Here is a 17664-nt window from a genome sequence, read left to right as displayed (position 1 = left end):
AAACAGACCCAGAGAGAGGAAAGGAAACAACTACCTTTGATGGACTGACTTGTTATTGAGCAGGCGTGGAGGGCAGAGCAGGGCGAGTTGGCTGAGGAGTAGCCTAAACTCTGAGCCGGATGACCGGAACAGCCAATGGGTGGACACTATAGATTACTTCTGACCAGAGGCGGGGTTATCGGCCTCTTGACTAGAGAGGATCGCCAGGAAATGCCTAACGTTGGCTACAGGCCTACTGGGCCATTATGACATTCCCCAGATGAAGACTACGAGGTTTTAGGATGAAGAAACAGGCAGATCGCAATCTCAAAAAATATCTCTTAAAATATTTAAGCTCAATAGGTGTCGTCTCTGATTCTGCTTTCATTTGATTATGTTTTGATCACCGGGAACGGGAGTGTGAGCCGTCTAGTGAGGTCAAGCCATCCCTCAGGCGTATTTTTATTTAATAATTTTTCCTTGATTGTATTATAGATAAAATTATAACCAGGAAATAACACTGCTATCAGAGCCGTCTGACTTCTTTATCGAGCAACATCATCCCTGAGCCATTGTGACATGACAGCACTTTTTGCAATGTACAGAATCACACAAGGAACTCATAACGACGTTGTGTTTAGTTAGATTTATTGCAGTTGAGGTTCAGTATTTATAAAATCTTAGCAGATAGCGCACGACCAAGAGGGGTGAGAGAGGAGGGCTTCTTCAACCAGGGGAGATTGTGCTGCAGAAGTACCGGTTCTACTGGAGGAGACTGGGGGCGGTCCGGTCTGGTGAGGAACCAATGGGCCTGGTGGTCCCAAAAAACCCTCATCCGGGTCCACATCAGAACCATCCTGGGCCCACTTGGACCCAGTTACATTCAAACAGTCGGAACTGTGGAACAGCGTCACCTTGCCCTATAAGGGTCATATGCAGACAGTCCAAGCACATTTTAAAGTAATAATGTAGCTTTCATACAGGTCAAAGTGCATACAAACAAACTGTGTTCTACGGCCTCCTAACTGTCTTTGTGAGTCTGACAATCCTAAATGTGTCATTATGGTGTTAAAACAGTGAATTACATTCATACAGCAGGTCTAACTAGGCTAGAGCAAGGCAAACAGGAAGTTCAATTCTAGCTTTACCCTCAACACTTATGCTATATCATCTGCTCACTCCTCCTCCCTCTTTCCCATTTGGAGCTTCTCCTCCTCTGTATACCCCCCGTCCCTCCCCCCTTTGCTCTCTTCCTCTTCCCTCTCTCCGTCTCTCTCTCCGTCTCTCTCTCTGTCTCAGGTGTGTGTTGCGGAGTGGGTGTCGGAGGCGTGATAAGGCAGGCGTGGTCGACCCCTGGGCCACTTCCTCCCGTGAACTAAACACAGGAAGTGTGGGCAGGGAAACGTTTAACAAGCACTTCAGCTGGGTGGGGGGGTGGGACTTGCAGGCTGGGGCGGGGGTCTATGTGGGGGGTAGTAGTTTAGTACTAGTGCAGACCAGGAGTGACGGGCTGGGGCTGGGGGGGGGGGGGGGAGGGGCAGGAGACGGAGACTTAAACCAGCTGTCAGTTCATTCATTTGTTCTTTCTCTTCATGCTGGTCGGCTGTGGCGATGAGGATGACGGCGACGGCTGGGGGCGGGGCTTAGTACGCGCGCCGCTCTTCTCCCTCTTGGGCGTGTTGTTGAGGATGTCCAGGCTCCGGCGGCTGGAGGAAATGACATCAGCGACGAACTTGGTGCAGTCTGCGCAGATGTCCCTCAGGCTGCAGCCGTGGGCGTAGAGGTGAGGGAACTCCTCTTCCACGGAGCGACGTGATAGGCTGCGTAGAGATCTGAGGAGGAGCGAGGGTAGACTCTATTAGAATAGAAAACAGCAGAAGTAGAGAAGAGTAGAATATAGTTGAAAAGAGTACAGATTTACTGAGGAAGTGGAAGAGTGAGGGAGAGGCAGAAATAGTTCAGTACTAGCCAACGTTTTCGTAAATGCTAGCCTTGCTGTGACCCATGTTCTGACTCTGGATACAATCAATACTGAAATATTGCAACACAAGTAAACACGACACATGTAAACGCTGAATTTGAGCCTTGCTTGGCCTAGATTAGCTTAGCGAGGAAAAGGCTTGGGTCAGGTGAAGGTAAAGGAGAGATGATCTGGTGATGTGGAACACTTCCTCCTAACATAGTTGGCAACCACAGCAGCCTGACAGGGGAGACAGGTGATGCAGCCCAGCAGTGATCTGACCAGCCAAGACAGAGGAGGTCTAGAAACACTGGCTACAGAGCAATAGACAAGCTGGATGTCTATAAACACTGGCTACAGAGCAATAGACAAGCAGACAGGTAATATAACCTCAATATATTATATATTATATTTTATACAACGGTTAGTTCTGGTTCTTCATTCTGATTGGCTGGAAGCCGTGTTAAAATACTTTGTAACACACACCTGGGACCGCATATCATTCCATTTTCAGTATTAATGCGCCTCCCATTTGATCCAATGCATTGTAGTTGTTGTTGTTGCAACATTTTGAATAAATGTTAATATTTTACATTGCTGTGTGTCTATTTTACACTAATAGCTGTAGTAACCGTTGTATAAATTCAACGAACCACTCGAGGTCGTGTGTTATAGTGATTTTATAACAGCTAGGGGGATAGATAACTACAAATAGATCCCGGGGGAAGGACAGTGATTGGTTGGAGTGAACAGAGACATTTCTCTACTGAGGAGGGTGAACCAATCACAGGTTGGTGACTGTGGCACCATTTCAAAGTTGTTCAAACAGTTTTCAATACATGAGGTATGTTTGATTTGTAGTTTGGCACAGGCACAATGGAAGTGATGAGAGAAGGACCGCAAGAGAGAAGGCCACAAACCAGGTACCCAAATCAAGCACATGACAAGTATTACAGGTATTTAAATACATAATCAACCCAGGCCTGTTAGATATGTAAAGGAATGGACCCTCTCTCTGATGAACTCTTCTCTTTCTTTGAGAGATCGGACTCACTTGTAGACCTCAGTTTTTCTGCCGTGGCTTTTTGGACTGCTGTGGAATCCCACAGTGTAGACTGGGATATGAGCCATCTTCTTAGAGGGGATCTTCATCTGAGAGAGAGAGAGAGAGAGAGAGAGAGAGGAGAGAGAGAGAGAGAGAGAGAGAGAGAGAGGAGAGAGAGGAGAGAGAGAGGAGAGAGAGAGAGAGAGGAGAGAGAGGGAGAGAGAGAGAGAGAGAGAGAGGAGAGAGAGAGAGAGGAGAGAGAGAGGAGAGAGAGAGAGAGGAGAGAGAGAGGAGAGGGAGAGAGAGAGAGAGAGAGAGAGGAGAGAGAGAGAGAGGAGAGAGAGAGGAGAGAGAGAGAGAGAGGAGAGAGAGAGGAGAGGGAGAGAGAGAGAGAGAGAGAGAGAGGAGAGAGAGAGGAGAGGGAGAGAGAGAGAGAGAGAGAGAGGAGAGAGAGAGAGGAGAGAGAGAGAGAGAGAAACATATGCGCAGATGAGCAGGAGACAAGCGGGTGTGTGTGGCATTCAAAGAACTGAGAGAATTTGTATCTATGGAGAGAGAGGGGGGACAATTGCAGATTTTATATAACATGTAAATACTGTGGTCCACCCGCACCACAAAACCAGAAACTCATATAGACCTTCACATGACAGGGGACCCCAAACCTTCACACTGCTATATACACACACAGGGGACCCCAAACCTTCACACTGCTATATACACACACAGGAGACCCCAAACCTTCACACTGCTATATACACACACAGGAGACCCCAAACCTTCACACTGCTATATACACACACAGGGGACCCCAAACCTTCACACTGCTATATACACACACAGGAGACCCCAAACCTTCACACTACACACACACAATCATGTCACACACATACTGAACAGGACGAATGCAAAACTGAAAGTAGAACCACAGAATCAGCCCTCACAAACTTGCTTGGAACATGAGTCAGCAACATCACATCAACTCACACAGCACAGAATCCCACAAAACACAGCATCAAGCAAACACATCATCATCAACAACAACAACAACAACAACAAAGCAATAACAACAACAATGACAATAGCACAAACAGAACACAAAACTCAGAACCACACACACACACACACACACACACACAGAACCCACACAGCTCAGAATCTCAAACCTACAGGTCACAGACCACATGGTGCTGGCCACTGAAGCACAAATCAAAATCATCAAAAGAATTAAAAACCCCGCAAACATACAGTAAAACATCTGAGCATCATATTCATCACTCTGAAATTATTGTCATATTTTGAAGTGTGATTTAGTTGGCATTCAGCAAAGCATTTGAGTTAAATTAGCATGAGGTAGCATGCACACTGCTGAAACAGGCTGGTCAGTACCTTAGCACTGCAGGGGCCACACACAGACCTGAAACAGGAAAATAAATACACACATGAGGAATCCAGCAACACACATCTACTACCTCTAGACCTGTGTCTATTACACATCTACTACCTCTAGACCTGTGTCTATTACACATCTACTACCTCTAGACCTGTCTATTACACATCTACTACCTCTAGACCTGTCTATTACACATCTACTACCTCTAGACCTGTCTATTACACATCTACTACCTCTAGACCTGTGTCTATTACACATCTACTACCTCTAGACCTGTGTCTATAACACATCTACTACCTCTAGACCTGTGTCTATTACACATCTACTACCTCGAGACCTGTGTCTATTACACATCTACTACCTCTAGACCTGTGTCTATTACACATCTACTACCTCTAGACCTGTGTCTATTACACATCTACTACCTCTAGACCTGTCTATTACACATCTACTACCTCTAGACCTGTCTATTACACATCTACTACCTCTAGACCTGTCTATTACACATCTACTACCTCTAGACCTGTGTCTATTACACATCTACTACCTCTAGACCTGTGTCTATAACACATCTACTACCTCTAGACCTGTGTCTATTACACATCTACTACCTCGAGACCTGTGTCTATTACACATCTACTACCTCTAGACCTGTGTCTATTACACATCTACTACCTCTAGACCTGTGTCTATTACACATCTACTACCTCTAGACCTGTGTCTATTACACATCTACTACCTCTAGACCTGTCTATTACACATCTACTACCTCTAGACCTGTCTATTACAAATCTACTACCTCTAGACCTGTGTCTATTACACATCTACTACCTCTAGACCTGTGTCCAAATACTTAATGTTAGAGTGAGTGAATGAGTCTGCCTAAAGTGGCAGGTGAGTGTGGTCTGCGTTTTTGGGAACAGCCCACTGGTTCTATTGTGTCAGACAAAAGAGATCAAGCACAGATAGGTACTACAAATAATTGCCCCAGGCGTGATTGCGTCATCAGCATAGGAGCAGAGAGGGAGTGATGTACAGTATGCAACGATATGATAAATCTATTTATTCATGAACAAATTATGCTTCCAAAGAAGTGGGCATCTTCCTCACCTTTTACAGAGCAAGCAAGTTGAAGGCCAGGAGAAGAGAGGGAACTTGATTCTACAACAGCAACATACCTGGACGAAACACACCGACACACACACACACACACACACACACACACACACACACACACACACACACTACATCAGAGTCTCATTCACAAACAGCACACACCTTTGAGAGGGCCTGATGTCTGTCCGTGCCTGAGCAGTACCTTGCCTCGCTTCAGGTTGTTATACAGCTCTTTGCTCTGCAGGAACTTCTCCATCTCTGCCTTTACCAGCACGCGGCGCACGTTGATGACCTCATCAACTGTTAAGGCAAGGCTCTCCACCGGGTGACTGAACTCCTCCTTCCGACAGACAGAAGTAGGGAGGTGGGGGGGTACACGGTGTTGGCTTTATGTCTCTGTTTCTTGAATGTATTCACTATCGGTTCTTCACTCTGTAAAAAGGAAGGATGAATATGTGTGAAGGGATGGGCAGAGAGAGGGAGACTGGGGACTCACCATCCACTGGTGCCTGCTGGCCGACGTGGCCGTCCTCGGGCTGGAGCAGGCCTCCGTGCCCTCGGTGACCTCATCGACTGAGCTGAGAGAACCGCGAGCGGGGGATGGCGGCAGCCAGCCAGACACCGGGAGAGAGGCTGGGAGAGGGAGGGAGAGGGAGGGAGAGAGAGACAGAGAGAGACAGGCAGTCAGAGAGAAGGAGCAGGGGCAGGCCAGAGAGAGAGACAGAGAGAGACAGGCAGTCAGAGAGAAAGAGCAGGGACGGGCGAGAGAGAGAGAGAGAGAGATATGAAGAGAGAGGAACAGCGGAACTAATAACTGAATCAGAGTCTGTGTCGTCTGTGGTTAAGCCAGGCCTCTGATCACACACAGCTGTAGACAGACGCTGGGTCTGTCTCTGAGAAATGTTCACTGTGATACTGCAGCGCTATCTTTATTTGACGTTTTGCAGTTCAGGGACACGGCTGAAGCAACGAGAGCGCAGTATGAGGTCAGGGTTGTTCTTTCACAGTCCAGAGAGGTCGGACGAAAGACCCTCTAAATGACCCCAACCAATCAAAAAAAAAGGCTGCTATGTAGAACCATTTGAAACAATAGTAGAACCCTCTGAAAAATAAGGTTCCAGAAAGATCATTTGGGGTGCTGTCTGGACTTGAAAAGGGCTCTATAAAGGACCAGATAGGAGTTGTACTGTATTTAGAACCTTTTTTCAGGGTTCTTCTACAGTTCAAAAACATTCTATTTAGCGCTCATTAGTTAGGGTATAGAACACAGAGCAAACTGAAGACTTTTTTATTTATAAACTGAGGGTGCAAATTCAGTGCAACAGGAAATGAAGAAGGGACAAAGACGAGCCTTTTGCCTTCATGTAAACAACAACTGGATGATTAGTATCAGCTGTCCCTGCTGTCATGAGCTTCAACATAATAGAGTGGAACATTTGTGTTGTCTTTGACAGCCCTCTAGTGGTGTGAGCAGGGAACTCTGCCGTCCATCCTTGTTTGGGGTTTATGGTCAGACCAAAACCTTAACCCCTACATGAACCTAGAGTTAACACTACTGATGCACTGAACACACTGATGCTATCGTAAATGGTAAATGGTAAATGGACTGCACTTATATAGCGCTTTTCCACCTTAGTGGCACTCAAAGCGCTTTACAATGGCCTCTCATTCACCCATTCACACACACATTCACACACCAATGGCGGCAGCTGCCATGCAAGGTGCTAACCTGCTCATTGGGAGCAATTTGGGGTTAGGTGTCTTGCTCAAGGACACTTTGACATGTGGACAGTTGGAGCTGGGATTTGAACCACTATTTTCACCACTACTTTCTTAATCTAGTAGTGTGACTCAATTTATAAAGATTCCGGCTTACTGATAGGTAAGGAGTAGGGTTGGGTTAAAAAAAATCGATTCAGAATCAATTCATGAATCCCAAAATCAATCTTTTATGAATTAATAAATGAAGGAATTAATAGTTCATTCATTCATTCATTCAATTATTCATTCATTTTTGGAAATCAGTATCGATACCCAGCCCTAGTATTGATGTGTTGCATAACTTGGCAGTCATGTAATTAAGGTTACAGCTAAAAAAAACAGGTTTTAGTAACACTAACCGAATCGATATTGAATCGAATCCAACTGAATCGTGATAATCGATTCTGAACCTTGTGAATCGGAATCGAATCGATTGTTAAAATTCGAATCGATACCCAGCCCTACTCAGGAGGGGTGCCCAAAGGACATAGTGGGGTCACTTTGGGTACCCTCCTTCTGAGTTAGCTCCCATCAGCAAGCCGGCATCTTTCCAAGTTGATTAGCCTCTATCACGAGACCAGGCCTATAGGACACTGCAGCAGCACCAATTCCCTTCAATCTGTTCAAGAAATCACTGTAAGCACTTTAAACCGCAGACTGACACACTTTGTGTGTGATGAGTAGCACTCTGTACCGCTATTGTCTCAACATCTAAAAAGGGCTGAAAATACCTGCGTTCAAAAAGGTTCAGAAGAGCGGAGCGGTTTGTCTGTGGGTGTGCTTGCATCAGCCTCTCTGCAGAACACAACACTTACTGTAGCTATCCACACCCCAGTCACCCCCACGACCATCTACCATACCCCCCTCCCCCGTATGGGGCAGAAAACCTGCAGTCTATACTAATCTGTCTGGTAGATCTTCAAAGAGGAAAGGGCCACAGCGCAGTAGTTCATCAGAGCAGTAGGATCCGCAGCAGAAGAGTACAATCTGCTGTGTATGTCCCCCTCTGCTGGTGAAGACCAGGAACTACAGCGACAAAGAGGAGGGCCTGCTGATGTCACCGTTCACTGTTGCTTCCACTCTCCCTTGCCCCTGTCTGGGTTCGATCTTGGGTCATCACTTACAAACCCACATGACCAGTGACCACCTTACATAAACACGGCTTCATCCAGCCACTACCCCACCAAGAGGTTAGCGATTCGACGGTTACAGGGCAGACGGCGTCCAACCAAGTCAACTCCGCTACACTGACCCCTGTGTGTCGGGGGCGGGCCCGTCCCCGTCAGCGTGCGAGCCCGTGGTCGCTCCCCCCTCCTCAGGACGCCGGCAGCGCCCAGGTGGACGGAGTCGTCGAGCGAGGGCAGCATGTCGCCCCTCAGATCCGCCAGGTCATGCTCTGAGAAGGAGCGGTCGCGCTTGATTGGTGTGGGAGAGCTCTCCACGCGACGAAGCTCTGTGCTCTCTGGAGACTCCTCCTCCTGGAGGGGCGGGGGGAGGGGAGGGGGCGGACAGGGGAGGGGGGGGAGCAGGAAGGGGGCAGAAGTGATGATGAGGGGGAGGTGGGGGTGAGAGAGGAGGGATGGGGGAGGGAGGGAGAGGGGGTTGAGAGGAGGGAGGCTCAAAAGTCACGTCTTCAAGAAATACTACCCGCATCCTTTCTCTTAAGCTCGTATTGTATTATATTTTGCTACTGATTATCTTCGTTAAAGGGGAAGGCCCTTTTTCGACAACCTGGACCTTATTTGCGGCATATTATAAGACGTTTGACTCATTGAGATAACTTTGGTGTAATTCGGGGGCCTGTAGAAGAAATTTAAAATCCAGCGCTAGCCAAGTATATCCATGTAATGGCGGCGGACGGGGCACCGAGAATGCAGCTTCTAAAAAATGTATTTTCTGCCGCGAAACGGTTGTTTTCATTAATCTATTTTTATAAATCGCTAGTTGTGCTTCCATAGAGCGAGGGCTTGTTGTGATTTGCACATCCTTGGTCTGTTGCCTCTGTAATATGATCTTTAGAAACGTCTTTCCCCACTTGACAACCTTGTCCAGGTTGTCGAAAAAGAGCCTACCCCTTTAAATTCAATTACTGTAAGTGACAATAAATGACTGTAATGTAATGTAATGTAGTTCTTCTTGCTGCTGTAATTCCCAAATCCCCCCCCCCCCCCTGGGGAAAAAAGTTGATCTTATCTTAAAATTGCTTGGGTGGTGTTGTGAGGTCACTCGATATGTATGTGGTGATCGCTACCACAAGGTTGTGGGTTCAAGTCTCACAAGCTCTGGCCGGCCCTCACCTCAGATATGTTCATCTCCTCCATCTCCGCCAGGGTGGGGGCTTTGAGCAGGACGCGGGGACGAGGGGGGCGGAACCCGGACTCTGAGATTGACAGGTCGATGCAGGAAGTAGATTTGATGTCACATGGGCAGGTTTGGGCCAGACAGGGCAGAGAGCCAAACGCTAAGGAATCAGACACAACAAAACAACAACACTGATTTGAAATGCACAATGATATAATTGGATTAGATGGAAGGGTTGGGATTTGATCTGATTGAAGACATAGTGACACTATGTAGCACATCACAGACGAAGAGAGCAGAGGATGACACAAGTGTCATCAATATGTATTTCATATATACTATATGAAACAAGATACTTATTTTCAAGGCAGACCTCTATAGTAAGCCATGCTACATACTCTAACTACAGTCACACAAAGAGCAAACCTCGCCCAAACACACATCACTGAGCTGCTGCAACCAGTCAAACAGTACACAGATTAATACAGACACAGATTAACACGATACAGATTAACGCTAGTCTAGGATCGACAGTAGGCCCTTTTCTCACAGAGAATCTCTATTGATATGTATCTTAGTCTCAGTCTGCGTCTGTTAAAGCGCCTCGCAGGGTCACGGGGTCGCAGGGTCACGGAGTCGTTCCTTACGTCTCTGGGAGCTAGGCAGGTCGACGGGTTTGAGTTTGCGTTCCTGTCTGATCCCAGCGAGGACGCGTTCGTGGAGGGACTTCGGCTGCTGAGGGGGAGGGGGCAGACAGCGCTCCGAGGCCTGGGGATGGGTGGGGCAGATAGGGGTGGGGTAGATACGGGTGGGGCAGATAGGGGTGGGGTAGATACGGGTGGGGCAGATAGGGGTGGGGTAGATACAGGTGGGGCAGATAGGCGTGGGGTAGATACGGGTGGGGCAGATAGGCGTGGGGTAGATACGGGTGGGGCAGATAGGGGTGGGGTAGATACGGGTGGGGAAGATAGGGGTGGGGTAGATAGGGGTGGGGTAGATACGGGTGGGGCAGATAGGCGTGGGGTAGATACGGGTGGGGCAGATAGGGGTGGGGTAGATACGGGTGGGGTAGATCGGGGTGGGGTAGATATGGGTGGGGTAGATACGGGTGGGGTAGATGGGGGTGGGGTAGATATGGGTGGGGTAGATGAGGGGCGGCAAAGAGAAGACGTTGAGAAAAATGCTGACATATTGCTCAGGACATTTTAGTCAAACTTTTTCCAAACAACAGAAGTTAATTGCCAACATCGATTGCTAACTGATTGCTGATTGACTGATACAGAACCAAGATAAGAGCTAAGAACAGAGCCTTGTTGACTGAGTGAGGAGGAGGAGGAGGAGGAGGAGGAGGAGGAGGAGGAGGAGGAGGAGGAGGAGGAGGAGGAGGATGCTCACCGGCTTGAGAGGCGGTCGGGACCTGATGAAGTCCAGAATCAGCTCGTGGGCGTTTCTCTTCACGCGTGTGGGAATGTCTCCGTCCACCTGGCCATGAGAGAGGGACGGCTCAGGACATACACCCAAACATGCTGCCTGGTCTTCAGGGGGAATAATCATGCTTTATCAAGTTTAAACATTGCAAATTGTTCTGCGCTTGCCAAGATTTAAAATTTCAGATTTGGAAATATGAGATTAATAATTATCTTATTTTAAAAGTTATTTACTCGTTTCTATTTCTAGACTCGAATGAGTTTATTTTAAGATTATTTATCAAGTAAAATGATCTTCCTGCAAGGACAGATAATTTCACTAGTATTAAGTAATATCTCCTCAAATTCAGTAATTATTTCTTGTGTTTTAACGGATGTTGTTTGCAGTGTTAGTCCGTCCAGTGACCTCACCATGACCTTGCGTAGCTGGAACTTGCGCGTGCGAATGTCCTGCATCAGCATCTCGAAGGGCGTGAGGCTGAACTCGGAGGGCAGGGGGTCGAACGGCTGCTCCTGAACCTTCTTCAGCTTCACGCCCGTTCTCAGCTCCTTCATCAGCTGCACCCACAGACGGGCCTGAGGGACGCACACACACACACACACACACACACACACACACACACACACACACACACACACACACACAGAAACACATTACACACACACACACACACACACACACACACACACACAGAGAAACACATTACACACACACACACAGACACACACACAGAGAAACACATTACACACACACTCACACATACACACACACATAACACATACACACACACACATAACACACACACAGAAACACATAACACACACACACACACACAGAAACACATAACACACACACATACACAAACACATTACACACACACATACACACACATAAACACATAACACACACACACACACAGACACATTACACACACACACAGAAACACATTACACACACACACACAAACACACAACACACACACACACAAACACATAACACACACACAGAAACACATAACACACACGAATCAGACACAGACAAGCATGCACACACACACATCCAGAAATATAAGCACACACCCATTCATGCATGCAAACACACATGCATGCACGAACACACACATGAGCATTCAAAGGCACTCACATACTGCACAATATAAACCCTTATCAAACATCACATTCATAAACATACATCGTCACCACCTTAAATAAATGATGAACACAAGCATACGCATCTCCTCCAAAACAGACACACACACAAGCATGCACACGTATGAACACACACACACACACACACACACACACACACACACAGGTGGCCAGTGGCACACACATACAGTACAAGCCCTTATCAAACATCATTTTCATAAACAAACATTGCCACCACCTTCCTCAAACACATGATGAACACAAACATAGGCTCCAACAGACACACACATGCACGCGCACACACACACACACACACACACACACACACACACACACACACACACACACACTGCATCTCACCCAGTCTGTGTGTTTGAGTGCGCCCAGTTCAGCCGTGGACCTGTCTTCTTCCTGAGGTTCCTCTGTTTTGATCTTCTTCAGCATCTGGAGGGAAAAAAACAGTCAGTCAGTCATTCAGGCATTCAGCTGGTCAGTCAGTCAGTCAGTCAGTCAGCTGGTCGGTCAGTCAGTCAGTCAGTCAGTCAGTCAGTCAGTCAGCTGGTCAGTCAGTCAGTCAGTCAGTCAGTCAGTCAGTCAGTCAGTCAGCTGGTCAGTCAGTCAGTCAGTCAGTCAGTCAGTCAGTCAGTCAGTCAGTCAGTCAGTCAGTTAGCCAGCTGGTCAGTCAGTCAGTCAGTCAGTCAGTCAGTCAGTCAGTCAGTCAGTCAGTCAGTCAGTCAGTCAGTCAGTCAGTCAGTCAGCTGGTCAGTCAGTCAGTCATTCAGTCAGTCAGCTGGTCAGTCAGTCAGTCAGTCAGTCAGTCAGTCAGCTGGTCAGTCATTCAGTCAGTCAGTCAGCTGGTCAGTCATTCAGTCAGCCAGTCAGCTGGTCAGTCAGTCAGTCAGTCAGTCAGTCAGTCAGTCAGTCAGTCAGTCAGCTGGTCAGTCATTCAGTCAGCCAGTCAGCTGGTCAGTCAGTCAGTCAGTCAGTCAGTCAGTCAGTCAGTCAGTCAGTCAGCTGGTCAGTCATTCAGTCAGCCAGTCAGCTGGTCAGTCAGTCAGTCAGTCAGTCAGTCAGTCAGCTGGTCAGTCAGTTAGTGAGCTGATCAGCCAGCCAGTCAGCCTGTAACAAGGAAGACCCTAACATCGAGTGAACACTCGCCCAACAACTTTGCCTCACATCACAGGTGGGCAGCATTCAGCCTCCCATCTGATCTATAAGCACACAGTACCAGGAGGGGAGGAGGGCAAGGCTGGTACCTCCTTGGCATCTCTGATCTTGGTGAGGAAGGTCTGCAGCTCCAGGGTCTCCAGGAAGAGCGCCCGGCACACCCCCTGGTAATGTTCTGGCGCCTGGGCCCGGCTGGACAGTCTAGACGTGCACAGCGCCATCACCTGGCGGAACGTACGCACGGGCCTGGTCACCACTCCCTCCGTCTCCTCATCCTCCTCTTCCTCCTGGTCGCTGTAACCCTCGTCCATGGCGGCGTTGGCAGCGGCGGCGCCGGCCGCGGCGCCCTGGTCTCCGGCCGCCATGCGCTCGATGAGGTGCTCGAGCTGGGAGCTCAGCTCGCGCTCCTCGCTCTCGTCCAGCCCCCAGTCCAGCGCCCGGTAGATGGCCACGCCCAGGGACTGGACCAGCTGAAGGAGGGAGAGAGGGAGGGAAGGAGAGAGAGAGAGAGGGGGGGGTGGAAGGAGGGAGGGAGAGGGATAGAAGGAGGGATAGAGGGAAGGCGGGAGAAAAGGATGGAGAGAGGGAAAGAGAGGGAGGGAAGGAGAGAGGGAGTGAGAGAGGGAAAGAATTAGAGAGGGAAGGAGGGAGGGCGAGGTGTGGAGGGAGGGAGGGTGAGGGGGAAAGAGGGAGCAACCCTGGGTTAGTTTTAGATATCGTTTTTCTTTTCTCTCGGGTACTTTAGGTATGTTTGATTATGCTTCCAAGCCTCAGCATGATTCTTGATTTGCATGTTGGCCAGCTGTTGGCAGCGGGCTGCATGGTGCAGGTTTGTTATTTGATATGCAGTTGAGATAAATCAAACGGTCTGTGAGCTCACCTGGCACTCTGCGATGGGAGGACGAGGTCCATTCCTATCATCTACACGAATGAGAAGGAGAAAGTCAGCAGGCATACATGAACAAACTATAACTACAAAACAGCTCAGTCTACAGTATGCATATCTACTGTTTGTCACGTCTAAATAAGATCGAGTGTGTGTGTGTGTCCATGTGTGGTCAAGAACCTAGAACATCATAACTAGAACCGCCAAATAGACATGGCAGCAACATACATTATGGAGGGTCCAAAATGTCTGATTCATTTTCTGTGGTGTTTTTGGTTGAATGTGGTGACGGGAGCTCTTGACCGGTGGTGCTATAGTGTCCAGTCTGTCCACCCCAGCTGGCTGCCTGTGTGCTGAGGCACAGACTTCCGTCTCCGTCCGTTCAATACGATAGCCCATGTCCCGTAGTCACAACTCAGCAAACCTATCATTCCTCAGTTTTGCGTGTGTGTGTGTTTGTGAGTGTGTGTCTGTTTGTGTGTGTGATGTGTGTATGTGCAGGTACAGAGAGAGCAGCGCAGGGCTCAGATGTCAGTAACGACACCCAGGGGGGCAGAAACTCCTCATTCAGCAGCTCAGGAACCGGAGACAGAGAGAGAGAGAGAGAGAGAGAGAGAGAGAGAGAGAGGGAGAGAGAGAGAGAGAGAGAGAGACGGGATGGGGGGGGTCACATCAGCTCTCCTGTCCACAACAAAGCCGTGAGAACAGGGCTGGGTCCATGTCTCTAGGTCAGGGACAAAGAGATGACTCAAGGGATTCTCTGTAGGTCTCTCTCTCTCTCTCTCTCTCTCTCTCTCTCTTTATCTGTTACTCTTTTGCTTTCACTCTCATTTTGCCGCTGCTTTTTATTAAATCAAATAATTGTTCATGCATACACTGCACTGTAACTTTTATTCCTGTATTTTTTTTTTTGTGCATTTCGTTTTATATGACGTTTTGTGTTGCACTTGCTCATTTGCTGAAATGTGCTATACAAATAAACTTGCCTTGCCTTTGCAGGGAGTGGGGGTGTCTATTCAAGCCTGCAGCTCCAGAACAGAGGCAGGATAATAATACAAGTCCTTGTGAACCAGTTGGACAGCTATATTTACCGCCCAGCAGGGTCAGGTGACCGGGTCACAGGTCTCCCACAGAACAGGCTCAACAGACACACTGCCCTCCATCTTTGATGGGATCTGAGTTATAGCTTCAAGGTGATGAATCCTATATTTCATTTGCCTCTCAGTATAGTTTCATCCATCCTGGAATGGCGACCCCCCCCCCCCCCACACACACACACACACACACACAACGCACTTCCACCCCCTCATACGATGGACCTTGTCCTCTGTTGCCACGGAAACAGGGGGGGGGGGCGAGAGGGGACACTCAACACTCACATATTCAAGGAGAGATTCAAGGAGGAAGAGTCCAGAAAACAAACTAAGACGAGAGAGAGAGAGAAGAGGAACATGAGGAATAGAGGGCATGAGAGAAAGAGAGAAGAAAGACAGAAGACGGAGGGATTTCTCCGGTCAGTTTGAGGGTGTCCTCTGTGCTGTCAGGGTCAGGAGTGACCTCACCGAATGTGAACTCACAGGGTGGAATCAGGCTGACGTGCATATGTGACCTTAGCCTACATATCTACAGGAAACCAGAAACGCCAGCCATACATGAGTCACACAGTCCTTTTCAATACCAGCAAACAATAAAGCAAACATACACATACTGTACCATATTCAGACACTCCTCTCTCTGGGTAAATAATAACTTTAAACTATTATAATAATAGTTTAAAAGTGTGAGTAGGCTAAGCAGGAAAGTGGAATACTTTGAGAGCCTATTTTATAACTTAGCAGCTACAGTGCAGTGACTTTTCAATGTGACCACACCATGAATATCAAATATGTATTCAGTAATTAGATGAGGTGGGTAGTCATGAGAGACTGAGGAGCAGGTAGACAGGCAGTAACAATGTAAACAGTGGTGTACTGTAAGTACAGTAGGCTACAGCCCAGGCCAGCCCTGTCACCATAAAAACATTAAACTCAGATTAGAACAGGACAAATGCCTGACTCCTAACAGACAGAGTAGGCTACTGCTCTGAGATTGAATTAAACCTGTCTAAAACCCTGTCTCTATAGCAAAGCCTCAGCCAAGCCCTGTGATTATGAACTGGGAGATGGCTCATGCAGACTGTCTTCAATATTGCGCCCTTAACTGTTGAAACACATCCATAATCATGACCCACAATGGTGTGATTAGTGTTAAAAATGCAGCACATACAGGCAGCGAAGACAACTGCAGTGCCCATTAAAGACGCTGTAGTTTGATGTTGGGCCACCGGGGTATAGTATAAACAACAAACAACCCCGTCACCTTTAGCCTAGTTTAGGCTACTGTTATCACAACATTGCCATAGCCTACATCTGCCCGTCCCTCTCCCCTCAATTGCATCTCATCGTGGTTCTCTATCACTCCGGGGCGCCGGCCAGTTAATCACTCTCACTCGCAGGAGCTCATCTCCTCTTCTGGCCCCTGGGCCCTATGCAGGTGTTTGGAGTGTGAAGAACACCATAGAGCTGTAGAAACTCTTACCTGCCTGTTCAGGGCTGTCAGAAATAGCGTCGAGGCCGTTACGACCTGGGAAACTGCGCTGTAGCCTATAAATAATTGATCGTTTACCGGCATATGGTGTCGGGAGAGTGCGACAAATAAGACTGCTCAGAACATCCTTAATGAATACCCACATCTAATAGTCCAGGCTATTTAAATGATTGATACCGGAAGATCCCTGTAAGTTAGAGCTGAATTGTGTTATTATGGTGCATGTGGAGCGCATCAGGAAGTTGCCATAATAAACAGAGGGAACTACCGTTTCTGCTGGTCTCCCGCTGGAGACAGACCGTCCCGTCCCTGAACAGCAGGATAGAGGACGGGTCCTTCAGCCGGTAAACCCCGGTCACCGTGGCCGGGCGCGGCGCCCTCAGCCCTCTGCAGCACTGGTAACACACCGCCCAAGCCTGCTCCTCGTTGATGGGCTGCTCGTAGGACTTCAGCACCTCCTCCAGAGATAGTTCCCGGGGGTCGGTAAGGTCCCGCGCCTCTGCCCGGTCCGTAGGAGCGGACACCCTTGAGTCTCCATCCTTAGCGCTTCTGTGCGTTGATCTGGCCATGGCTGCAGTACCGCTGAGCCCATACTTCACTCGGATGGCGCCGGAGCCATAACTGTGGATTGGACTCCGGTTCCGTTTCCCAGCAGCACGCCGAATAAACTGCCGCAGCTGCGAGTTTCCATAACAGCGAATGAATGCGATCTTTGATCTGCAGGAATGTCAATCAGCGACGAGGGAACGAAGAGGAGGCGGGAGGAGGAAACCTTAGCCTACCCGGAGTGGCGCATAATCCTGGCATCTACCAGCCAAGTCAAGTGCAAGAGAGAATAGGCTACGGACAGCTTGTTGAGAATGTTCAACCAGCACGGGCACGTTAAACAGTGATGAG

General features: G+C 48.4%; 1 protein-coding gene across 1 annotated transcript; it reads right to left on the bottom strand.

The window, feature by feature from the left end:
- Positions 1-1259: 1259 nt before the first annotated feature.
- spire2 (spire-type actin nucleation factor 2) lies at positions 1260-17336 on the bottom strand (the record flags this gene model as incomplete). The annotated part of the gene is made up of 15 exons (XM_084453186.1): positions 1260-1811; positions 2994-3091; positions 4371-4398; positions 5485-5552; positions 5693-5830; positions 5987-6123; positions 8504-8729; positions 9549-9712; positions 10200-10320; positions 10948-11034; positions 11391-11555; positions 12489-12572; positions 13385-13765; positions 14176-14216; positions 17036-17336. 15 exons carry the CDS (start codon positions 17334-17336, stop codon positions 1553-1555), a joined length of 2298 nt encoding a protein of 765 aa, XP_084309312.1. The 3' UTR covers positions 1260-1552.
- Positions 17337-17664: the final 328 nt, after the last annotated feature.

Source organism: Borostomias antarcticus, assembly GCF_949987555.1.
Source record: "Borostomias antarcticus genome assembly, chromosome: 18".
In the NCBI taxonomy this organism is placed as follows: Eukaryota; Metazoa; Chordata; class Actinopteri; order Stomiiformes; family Stomiidae; genus Borostomias; species Borostomias antarcticus.
This window is presented reverse-complemented; position numbering and strand designations above follow the sequence as displayed.